This window comes from Ascaphus truei, unplaced genomic scaffold, assembly GCF_040206685.1.
Source record: "Ascaphus truei isolate aAscTru1 unplaced genomic scaffold, aAscTru1.hap1 HAP1_SCAFFOLD_1092, whole genome shotgun sequence".
Taxonomy (NCBI): Eukaryota; Metazoa; Chordata; class Amphibia; order Anura; family Ascaphidae; genus Ascaphus; species Ascaphus truei.
Genome location: NW_027453958.1, coordinates 76,083 through 88,499, shown reverse-complemented (window position 1 = coordinate 88,499; position 12,417 = coordinate 76,083). Strand labels below are relative to the sequence as shown.

The 12,417-nt window shown below is 51.6% G+C and overlaps 1 protein-coding gene across 3 annotated transcripts in view; it reads left to right on the top strand.

Moving 5' to 3' along the window:
- The window catches only part of SLC4A1 (solute carrier family 4 member 1 (Diego blood group)), a 58,694-nt gene that overhangs the window by 22,271 nt on the left and 24,006 nt on the right, over positions 1–12,417 (top strand). For 2 of the 3 annotated variants that reach the window (XM_075581167.1, XM_075581169.1), the window contains 3 exons: positions 509–588; positions 5,760–5,940; positions 6,048–6,183. In XM_075581167.1, the coding sequence (XP_075437282.1) occupies positions 509–588; positions 5,760–5,940; positions 6,048–6,183 (397 nt within the window). The remainder of the gene's footprint in view (positions 1–508; positions 589–5,759; positions 5,941–6,047; positions 6,184–12,417) is intronic. The other variant, XM_075581168.1, reaches the window with a different exon arrangement.

Sequence of the window (12,417 nt, the reverse complement as noted above, 5' to 3'; positions counted from 1 at the left end):
CCACCTTCCCTGTGTCCTTCTAAGTACAAACACCATCACTCACCCCAACACCATCACCCAACAGCCTGTCGACATCTTTCTACAGATGTGACCTCTAGAACCTAGACACAGAACTCCAGATTAGATCTTACCAGTGATCTAGAAATTGGCCACCACCGTCCCTGTGTCCTTCTAAGATAGAGGCTGGAGCTTCAGAACTGGGTTCTGGATTCTAGGTCTACCGGTGATCTAGAAAGCGGCCACTTCTTTTCCTCGCTTGCAAACCCCAACATCTTAACCTTGTCTTCCTGGAGAAAAATGCTCAAGAACGGGGAAAATGAAGGTTAAATAAATCCCACTTGGCTGTAATATATATATATATATATATATATATATATATATACATACATATACACATATATATATACATATACATACATACGGTATAGAAACATACACATGCACACACAAACACACGCACACGTATGACACACGACACACACTCATCTATTTCTCTTATTCCTTGCAGATCCTTTTCACGAAATCCCTGTGCCCCGTTTCCCCCCATTGGCTCCGTCCTACGTCCCGCCCACCAGAGGGACGCACGAGGTGAGACCCCCGAACCCTCATTATAAAAACACACTCACTATCTCTCTCCCCCCCATCTCTCGCCCCCCACATCTCTGTCACAGTGATAGAGACCCTCCACCCCTCTCTCATCCTCTTCCCCCCCACTCTCTCTCATCCTCTTCCCCCCCACTCTCTCTCATCCTCTTCCCCCCCACTCTCTCTCATCCTCTTCCCCCCCACTCTCTCTCATCCTCTTCCCCCCCACTCTCTCTCATCCTCTTCCCCCCCACTCTCTCTCATCCTCTTCCCCCCCACTCTCTCTCATCCTCTTCCCCCCCACTCTCTCTCATCCTCTTTCCCCCCCCCCACTCTCTCATCCTCTTTCCCCCCACTCTCTCTCATCCTCTTCCCCCCACTCTCTCTCATCCTCTTCCCCTCTCCTCCTCTTCCCCCCACTCTCTCTCTCATCCTCTTCCCCCCCACTCTCTCTTATCCTCTTCCCCCCCACTCTCTTTCTTCCTCTTCCCCTCTCTCCTCCTCTTCCCCCCACTCTCTCTCATCCTCTTCCCCCCCACTCTCTCTTATCCTCTTCCCCCCCACTCTCTCTCATCCTCTTCCCCCCCACCTCTCTCTCGCTCTCATCCTCTTCCCCCACTCTCTCTCATCCTCTTCCCCCCACTCTCTCTCATCCTCTTCCCCCCCACTCTCTCTCTCTCTCATCCTCTTCCCCCACTCTCTCTCGCTCTCATCCTCCTCCCCCCACTCTCTCTCGCTTTCATCCTCTTCCCCCCACTCTCTCTCTTCCTCCAACCCACTCTCACCCTCCTCCCCACCCACTCTCTCTCCCCTCCTACACTCTCTCCATCCCCCCTCGCACTCCATCTCCCTACCTCACTTCCCACCCCTCCCTTTCCCCACTTGCCTCCCGACCCTCTCCCATCCCATTCCTTCTCCCCCCACTCTCTTGCCCCCCTCCCTATCCCACTCCCCTCATTCTGACCCTCTCCCCTCCACCCCCTCCTCCACACCCTCTTCCCATTCCACCCCCCACTCCGTCCCAACCCCACTCAACCCACCCCACTCTCACCTCTCCACCCCTTTCACATCCAAATCCCCCCTCCCTCCACCTCACTCCCCCCCCCCCTCTCCCCACCATCTGACCCCCCACCCTCTCCCCACCATCTGACTCTCCCACCCCATTTCTCTCCCCCCCAATCCCTCTCCTGCCACTCTGACCCTCTCCCCCCACCCCACTCCTTTGCCCCCTATCCCTCTCCTTCCATTCTGACCCTCTCCCCCCCACCCCACTCTCTCCCCCGCCTTCACACACTCTCCCCATTCCACCCCACTACCTCCCAACCCCCTCAGTACCTCTCCATCTCCATTTCACCACTCCAACTCGCTCTCACCCCTCCTCTCCCACTTGCTCTAACCCTCCCACTCTCTCTCACCCCCCACCTCCCAATCTCTCACCCCCTTCCCACTCTCTCTCACCCTCCCTCTCTCACTCTCCCTCCTCCCTCTCCACCCCTCTCACTCTCTCTCCCCCTCCCTCTCTCACTCTCCCTCCTCCCTCTCCCCCCCTCTCACTCTCTCTCCCCCTCCCTCTCTCACCCCCCTCCCTCTCTCACCCCTCCCTCTCTCACTCTCCCCCCCCTCTCTCACTCTCCTCCCCCCCTCTCTCACTCTCCCCCCCTCTCTCACTCTCCCCCCCCTCTCTCACTCTCCCCCCCTCTCTCACTCTCCCCCCCCTCTCTCACTCTCCCCCCCTCTCTCACTCTCCCCCCCTCTCTCACCCCCCCTCTCTCCCTCTCCCCCCCCTCTCTCACTCTCCCCCCCCCTCTCTCACTCTCCCCCCCCCCCTCTCTCACTCTCCCCCCCCCCTCTCTCACTCTCCCCCCCTCTCACTCCCCCCCCCCTTCTCCATGCAGGGTGTGAGCAGGAACAGGACGGCTGTGTTTGTAGATGAAACACGGACTCGTTGTCTCGCTCACTTATCTCATAACCTCCAGTTTAAAACCTGACACAACCGGACTGGTTCTGTTCTGCGGGTATCAGGGACACAACGGGTTCTATGGAAGGATTTTATATGTGTGTGTGTGTGTGTGTGTGTGTACATTACACACATCCCTGTCATTAGGTCACTCTGCCCCTACGTGGGACTGACCCTTTAACCCATTAAACACGTCCCTGTCATTAGGTCACTCTGCACCTACGTGGGACTGACCCTTTAACCCATTAAACACGTCCCTGTCATTAGGTCACTTTGCCCCTACGTGGGACTGACCCTTTAACCCATTAAACACATCCCTGTCTGTCACTTTGCCCCTACGTGGGACTGTCCCTTTAACCCATTAAACACGTCCCTGTCATTAGGTCACTTTGTCCCTACGTGGGACTGTCCCTTTAACCCATTAAATACGCCCCTGTCATTAGGTCACTTTGCACGTGGGACTGACCCTTTAACCCATTACACACGTCCCTGTCATTAGGTCACTTTGCCCCTACGTGGGACTGACCCTTTAACCCATTAAACACGTCCCTTTCATTAGGTCACTTTGCCCCTACGTGGGACTGACCCTTTAACCCATTAAACACGTCCCTGTCATTAGGTCACTTTGCCCCTACGTGGGACTGACCCTTTAACCCATTACACACGTCCCGGTCATTAGGTCACTTTGGCCCTACGTGGGACTGACCCTTTAACCCATTAAACACGTCCCTTTCATTAGGTCACTTTGCCCCTACGTGGGACTGATCCTTTAACCCATTACCCACGTCCCGGTCATTAGGTCACTTTGTCCCTACGTGGGACTGTCCCTTTAACCCATTAAACACGTCCCTTTCATTAGGTCACTTTGCCCCTACATGGGACTGTCCCTTTAACCCATTAAACACGTCCCTGTCATTAGGTCACTTTGCCCCTACGTGGGACTGACCCTTTAACCCATTACACACGTCCCGGTCATTAGGTCACTTTGGCCCTACGTGGGACTGACCCTTTAACCCATTAAACACGTCCCTGTCATTAGGTCACTTTGCCCCTACGTGGGACTGACCCTTTAACCCATTAAACACGTCCCTGTCATTAGGTCACTTTGCCTCTACGTGGGACTGTCCCTTTAACCCATTAAACACGTCCCTGTCATTAGGTCACTTTGTTCCTACGTGGGACTGACCCTTTAACCCATTACACACGTCCCTGTCATTAGGTCACTTTGCCCCTACGTGGGACTGTCCCTTTAACCCATTAAACACGTCCCTGTCATTAGGTCACTTTGCCCCTACGTGGGACTGCCCCTTTAACCCATTAAACACGTCCCTGTCATTAGGTCACTTTGCCCCTACGTGGGACTGACCCTTTAACCCATTACACACGTCCCTGTCATTAGGTCACTTTGCCCCTACGTGGGACTGACCCTTTAACCCATTACACACGTCCCGGTCATTAGGTCACTTTGGCCCTACGTGGGACTGACCCTTTAACCCATTAAACACGTCCCTGTCATTAGGTCACTTTGCCCCTACGTGGGACTGTCCCTTTAACCCATTAAACACGTCCCTGTCATTAGGTCACTTTGCCCCTACGTGGGACTGTCCCTTTAACCCATTAACCACGTCCCTGTCACTAGGTCACTTTGCCCCTACGTTGGACTGACCCATTAACCACGTCCCTGTCACTAGGTCACTTTGCCCCTACGTTGGACTGACCCATTAACCACGTCCCTGTCACTAGGTCACTTTGCCCCTACGTGGGACAGCCCCTACAGAAGAGCCTTGTACAGATAACAGTCTCCCTGGCTGGAACCCGCATTGTCACTGTGTATTGTGGATGTACGAATAGACTGAATTTCAGGTTTGGCCAGAATCTCGTTACACGTTCCTTCCCCCTTATACCAGCACTATTGAATCTGCTGCATTATAGAGCAGAGCGGAGTATGACCAGACCCTGCCAGCCTCCTAATAATGAAGTGGGGGTTTATAGAGACATGGGTCCACCCTATATCCTGACCCTAAAGATTTGTGGGTACGGTCTCTTGTGCCACTCCCCCCCTCCTTCCCAATCCTCCTTTCCCTCTCCTCCCTCCCAATCCTTTCCCCCTTCTCTCCCCTTTGCTGTGGCTCTCTTTGCTGTCTCTCCTTACTCTCTCCCCCTTCACTCTCTTTCCTCACCTTCCTCTCTCCATTCTACCCTCTGTCTCTCCCCCCTTCAATCTTGCCCACCCTCCATCTCTCCCCCCTTCCATCTTGCCCTCCCTCTCTCTCCCCCCATCCATCTTGCCCACCCTCTCGCTCCCCCCTTCCATCTTGCCCACCCTCTCGCTCCCCCCTTCCATCTTTCCCAACCTCTCTCTCCTCCCTTCCATCTTTCCCACCCTCTCTCTCCCCCCATCCATCTTGCCCACCCTCTATCTCTCCTCCCTTCCATCTTGCCCACCCTCCAACTCTCCTCCCTTCCATCTTGCCCACCCTCCATCTCTCCCCCTTTCCATCTCCCCCCTTCCATCTTGCCCACTCCATCTTCCCTCCCATCTTGCCCACTCTCCATCTCTCCCCCCTTGCATCTTGACAACCCTCTCTTCCCTACCCTCTCTCCCTCCATCCATCTTGCCCACCCGCGCTCTCCCCCCTTCCATCTTGACCACCCTCTCTTCCCCCATCCATCTTGCCCACCCTCTCTCCCCCCTTCCATCTTGCCCACCCTCTCTCCCCCTTTCCATCTTGCCCACCCTCCATCTCTCCATCCCTTCCATCTTTCCCACTCTCCATCTCCTCATCTTGCTCATACTCTACCCCTCCATCCAATCTTACCAACCCTCTACCGCCCCCCGATCTTACGCACCCTCTATCTCCACCAATCTTGCCCACTCTCCATCTCCCCCTTCCCCACTCTTCATCTCTCCCCCCCTTCCATCTTGCCCACTTTCCATCTCCCCTCCCATCTTGCCCACTTTCCATCTCCCCCCTCCTATCTTGTCCACTCTCCATCTCCCCCTTCCCATCTTGCCCACTCTTCATCTCCCACCTCCTATCTTGCCCACTCCATCTCCCACCTCCTATCTTGCCCACTTTCCATCTCCCACCTCCTATCTTGCCCACTCTCCATCTCCCCCTTCCCATCTTGCCCACTCTTCATCTCCCTCCTCCCATCTTGCCCACCCCCCTGTTTGCTCTCTCTCCTCACTCCCCGCTCTATCCCCCACCCCCAGGTCTACGTGGAGTTGCAGGAGCTGGCAATGGACCCTCACAAGGAGCTGCGTTGGGTGGAGGCCGCTCGCTGGCTGAAGATGGAGCAGGACTTCCAGGAGGACATCGGGCAGTGGGGCAAACCCCAGCTATCCTACCTTACTTTCCGCAGCCTGCAGGACCTCCGCAAGGCCTTTCACAAAGGTGAGGCCACCTGTCTTCCACAAACGTACCCATCCAGCCATTCGCTGGGCTCCGCCAGGAATCTCCACGTTCTGCAGCCTCGCTGACGCTCTGCGGTTCTTTTGTAGGGACGGTGCTCCTGGATCTTCCGGAGAAGACCCTTCCTGGTATCTCCAGCCAAGTGATTGATCAGATGATTTATGAGGAGCAACTGAAACCCCAGTACAGAGAGGAGGTGCTGAGGGCGCTTCTCCTGCAACACAGGTAAGGACCAAATACAAGTATTCTGCAGTCAGGTCACCCTACATTACATGTACACCCAGGACTGTGTGAGCCTGTCCCTGATACTCTGCAGTCAGGACACCCTACATTACATATACACCCAGGACTGTGTGAGCCTGTCCCTGATACTCTGCAGTCAGGGGTCACCTACATCACATATACACCTAGGACTGTGTGAGCCTGTCCCTGATACTCTGCAGTCAGGACACCCTACATTACATATACACCCAGGACTGTGTGAGCCTGTCCCTGATACTCTGCAGTCAGGGGTCACCTACATCACATATACACCCAGGACTGTGTGAGCCTGTCCCTGATACTCTGCAGTCAGGACACCCTACATCACGCACAGTATAACCCCAGGACTGTCTGCGCCTGTCCCTGATACTCTGCAGTCAGGAGGTCACCCTACATTACACACAGTATAACCCCAGGACTGTCTGCGCCTGTCCCTGATACTCTGCAGTCAGGACACCCTACATCACACACAGTATAACCCCAGCACTGTGTGAGCCTGTCCCTGATACTCTGCAGTCAGGAGGCCACCCTTGCAGAGAGAGGCTGTGTCTGTTTGAGCTCCCACTAGGGGCTCAGCATGGCCTCAGACCCAGGAGGGGGTGGTGGTGCTGGGGCAGGAGGGGGTGGGGGTGCTGGGGCAGGAGGGGGTGGGGGTGCTGGGGCAGGTGAACCTGGGAACCCCAGGGGCTGTGGCCGGGATGTTACTGACACTGAGGATCTTTTGCAAACGGAGAGAGAATTGAGGAGAATTCAGAGAGAAAAGACCAGAGAGAAAGAGATTGCTGAGCAGGAAGGAATGGAGGAAGAGACGCAAGGAACAGGGGAGGTGCTGGTTCTGTCCGGGGAAAGTAACATACAAACCCAGAGCAGTAAATCCCAGCAGCAAAGTAATGTTATAACTGAAGGCAAGAAGAAAAGAGAGGCTGAGCTGGAAAAGAGGAGGCGGGAGGCAAGAGATAGCAGGCAGACAAACAAGCCTTATAGCAAAGTGCCCAAACCCAATGCAGAGGCTGAATGTGCCAAGGGAAGAGAGGCCGAGAGTCCTCAGCACGTGGAAACTGAGGCCGAGAGTCCTCAGCACATGGAAACTGAGGCCGAGAGTCCTCAGCACATGGAAACTGAGGCTGATTGCCTCCTACATGGGGGGATTGCAGCAGGAGTCAGTCAGGAGGCAAACACAGGTACATTGCAGACAGCAGCGGAGGCAGAAACAATGGAAAGAGACCCTGGGAAACTTTCTTCTCAATCAGAGCCCATTGCTATAAATTCTGAAGAGGCAATGGAGCTAAACTGTGAGCCAGAAAGGGTTAACGCCCTGCCAGATACACAGATACCTGAAACCAGCACTGCTAACCTGGAACAGCTCTCAGCTGCTGAGACACACACAGAGGCTGCAGGGGAGTCACACAGAGGCTGCAGGGAGGCTCACACAGAGGCTGCAGGGAGGCACACACAGAGGCCGCAGGGAGACACACGGAGGCTGCAGGGAGACACACACAGAGGCTGCAGGGAGACACACAGAGGCTGCAGGGAGACACACACAGAGGCTGCAGGGAGACACACACAGGCTGCAGGGAGACACACACAGAGGCTGCAGGGAGACACACACAGAGGCTGCAGGGAGACACACACAGAGGCTGCAGGGAGACACACACAGAGGCTGCAGGGAGACACACACAGAGGCTGCAGGGAGACACACTCAGAGGCTGCAGGGAGACACACACAGGGGCTGCAGGGAGACACACACAGGGGCTGCAGGGAGACACACACAGAGGCTGCAGGGAGACACACAGAGGCTGCAGGGAGACACACAGAGGCTGCAGGGGAGTCAGATTGCCAGAGAGGGGAAACCTCACTGAGAGAGGAAAATCAGCTGTACCTGGTGCCTGCAATCAGCACAGATAGTCTGGATCAGGTTTCAGCTGCTGGGGGCTCAGACTGCCAGGAAAATACAGAACCAGCAAAACCCAGTGATTCACAGCAAAACGCATGGAAATCACTGAAAGGTGTGAGATTCTTTCCCACTATTCCCATAAGAAACCCTTTAAGAAGAAGGAATGTGGTGAGACTGACATTTCTGGGACCAAGAGAGAAAGATCCAGGTTTTGATTATGTGGGGAATACACTAATAAAGAAATCTTTGCGCTTTGACCCAGAGCATGTTTACGCCCTCCTGCATGGCCCTTGTTCACCATACTACGATATCAGTTTTAAGACCTCCACCCACCTTGAGAAATTCTGGGAGAGATACACAGCAGTGAGTAGCAGCCCTGAGTGGAAGTCTTTTGAGGCCGCAGCGATATCTAAGCCTGAGACTGTGATAGTGAATATTATCTTTGACCACGAATCTATCCCAGTGGCTGACATTGAGTTCTGGCTGAAGCGCCAGTGTGACATCCTCAAAGGGCCAAGGAAGCTGTATAATGGTGAATACTGGAATGGAGGATATCAGTTTGAGGTGAAACTGGTGTGCGCAGACAACACTGTGACACACTTACCAAACTTCCTATACATTGAAAGAGGAAGGTGTTTCTACCGTGGGCAGCCCAAATGTTGCTTTAAGTGTGGATCCAGATCACACTTTTCATCAGGGTGTAGCAAGATCAGATTTATTTTATTTATTTATAAACTATTTTACCAGGAAGTAATACATTGAGCGTTACCTCTCGTTTTCACGTATGTCCTGGGCACAGAGTAAAACAAATAATACATGGTTACAAGTACAGTTACATAAATGAACAGGGTATACATTATATACAAGACATTGCATGCACAGTTAAAGAAAATATATATTATGAGCGTATGAAACAGTTACAGACCAGGTTGAAATATGAGACAGCCTTAGATTTGAAAGAACTTAAGCTGGTGGTGGATGTGAGAGTCTCTGGTAGGTTGTTCCAGTTTTGGGGTGCACGGAAGGAGAAGGAGGAGCGGCCGGATACTTTGTTGAGCCTTGGGACCATGAATAGTCTTTTGGAGTCTGATCTCAGGTGATAGGTGCTGCTTGTGGTAGGGGTGAGGAGCTTGTTCAGGTAGCTGGGTAGCTTGCCCAGAAAGTATTTGAGGGTGAGACAGGAAAGGTGAACTTTGCGCCTAGACTCTAGTGATGACCAATCTAGTTCAGATGCAGCCTATGCAAAGGTTTGAGGCACCACCGAAATGAATGTAAGAACAACATTTTGTGCAACTTATGCTCAAGAAGTGGGCATTCATACAATGTGTGTCCCCATGCCCAACACAATCAAGCACAGGAGTATGTTCTGCAGCACCCTACAACAGAGGTGGACAAAGACCTGCACTCCGAGGCACAGAGGCCAGCTGCAGGGAGGAGGGACTCCATGGGTTTGCGTCCGATTGAGGAGGTTTTAAAGGAAATCCGCAGTCAAATCACAGTAGAAAGAGAGGACACCAGAAGTAATCCCCTCTCTTCTCAGACCGCACATAACAAAGACTCCCAAGAGGGACCAGTGCACCAGGAGAGGCGTGAGATGGAACTACCTCTTGAAAGCACAAAAGAACAAAGCCAGAAGGCTCTCGCTGCTCCAGAACATCTGGAAGCAGTGGCTGATGATGAGGAAGCAGAAGGATCCACATGGGAGGATCAGAAGTCACGGAAGAAAACTCCCACAGCTGCAAAGCCAGCAAGTAAGGACAACCCTCGTGCGGCTGAGCTTGTCCAAGAATTCAAAAAAAATTACCTTACTGCAGTGATTGACCGCCTAAAGATACGGAACATGTTTCAGCCACTACAAAACTCCTGGGCTGATAGGGTGGAAGATCAGGAAGAAGAGGAACAGCACGAAAAAGAGGAACCGAGTATCCACGAAGTCCCAGATGCAGAAGCAACGAGGAATTCCCAGGAGGAACCATCTCCTCAAAACATCAGCAGGATGGAGGTGGAACAACCCACAGGATCCACTGTCATAGGTACAACCGTTACCCCAAAGACGGACAGTAAAAGTGATGAACCTATAGCTTCACAGGACGTGGAGATGAGACCGCCTTCCAACAAAAGAGGGTCATCGCCTGGCATAGGGAAAACGAAGGGGGAAAAGCACAAATAGAGGACATGTGGAGTGTAACAACATCAACTCAAAATGATGCATCCCTCCCTCACCCCTCTAAAAGTAGGGTCTTTAAATGTTAACTCCATAAAAACCAGGAAGAGACGTTCGCTGGCATATAACGCTTTCAAGGACCTAGACTTTGACATTTTATTCCTGCAGGAAACCAGACTCTCGGATCTTAGGGAAATTTCAGCAGTTTCCGCGGAATGGACAAGCGGTGCATCTTTTTGGTCCTACGGCCCTGACCTGTGTGATGGGGTGGGGGTTTCTATTCAAGGGATATGACTTCCAGTGTGAAAAAGTGATTGACCTGAGCCCAGGCCGATGTCTTATCCTAGAGGTGTCATTCCAGAATGTCAAGCACAGATTAACTAATGTGTATGGCTACCAAACCAAAAAGCGAAGAAGGGATTTGTTTGGTTAAACCTTTCTTATTTACATCCAAATGTCTCGTTCTAGAGGGTGATTTTAATTGTGTGACCTCGAATCTGGACCGTGGCAGCAGTAGGGATGTATTAGAGTATGATATAGTGTTTCTAAATGATATGTGTAAACAGGCTGATTTAAGCGATGTTAATAGACTTCATAACCCAAACACTCCGGGAAACACATGTGTATGTGGGGAGAGAGAAACCAGAATAGACAGGTTATATGTTAGGAGCAATGTAAATACTGCCAGCTGCAGATTGTCACCAGTAGAATATTCTGACCAGGCTCTTCTACAGATAACTCTACACTTAGGCTCCTCTGTGATTCTAGGCCGCAGTGTTTGGAAGCTGAACTCCTCCATGTTACAGGAGGAGACTGTAAGAGAAAGTTTCCTATAGTTCTTCAAGGGCTGTGTATCCACACAAGTTCTGTATCCCAATATAGTGCATTGGTGGGAGGTCACTAAAAAGATATTAAAAGATTTTTTAAGAAAACCTTGTCATGATGACACCAACTTTTATCAACACATTTATATTTCTGGGTTCTTGATTGAACAGAACAAGTTGCAAAATAAATTGTGATTTATTTCCTTAATAGACAAACACACGACATCTGCAGAACACACTTAAAACAACACTCACTGGGATAAGGAAATGAAAGAAATTGTCCTTGGAACGAAGGAAATTGTCCTTTGCTTGCCAGTGCAAGAAATGTAGCCTTGGTTTTAAAAGTCCTGTGGTTATGTGGTTGTTAACCCCTTCACTCCTGGACTGGTTTCTGCTGTACTGGAACAAAGTCTTGCATCTTTACATCATGGATTAAAATTCAGGAATCGCCCTGGGAAATACCTGGGAGGCCACAGTTATAGACTGCCCAAAGCTATCTTTAACATGTGGATCCAATCCCCTCGTGGGAACAAAAAAAACCACGAATAGCCAAGTGACCCACAGTTCATAAGACCGGTCAAAAGGGCTGTCCGGTGGGCAGGGCGCATGGGTCAGGTTGACGCCCATGCCACTTAGCATACCTGGGCTACACCCATTTCTTGGGGCCACTGTGTCTGGTCTCTGACTTAGAGGTGTCACTAGCCTGACATCTGCTGTGCATCAGTATGCCAGTATTGTATACATTATGGGCCTCTGGGTATTGTCATAATTGACACTCTTTTAGACAGGGGGACTCTAAATCTGTGGGAGCCTTTTGAGGCTCCATCATAAAAATAATTACAACCCTTTCAGGCTTGGTCATAAAAATACCGAAGCTCATTCACCCATATCACAGCTGGAGGTCCAAGTAATTCCTGCTTGGACTTACAAAAAAAAATTCCTCCTGCCTTACATTTAAGATCTTCTATCATGTGTTGGTTAGAGGGTATGGCAAGCAATGCAAGTTGTCTTTTACCCTCGCAGACAGGGAATGGCCTGCACATGGGGAATAAAAATGGCGGGGACAGGGCAACAACAGTAATGCACGGCAAATCAGGTATTAACCCTTTCCTCCCCGTCACAAACCTCAGGTCTAACAAACCAGGCGAGGTACAAGAAATATTTGGTCCTCCGTTCTAAATTGCTGCAATTGTATACGGGAATGCAGAATGGTCAAGAAGTGAATTCTGAGCAGTATAGGTGTGTTAAGGAAAGTATGAGGTTATTACAATATGAACGGTTATCCTCTTTCACAAACGAGAAGGATTTTGGGGGCT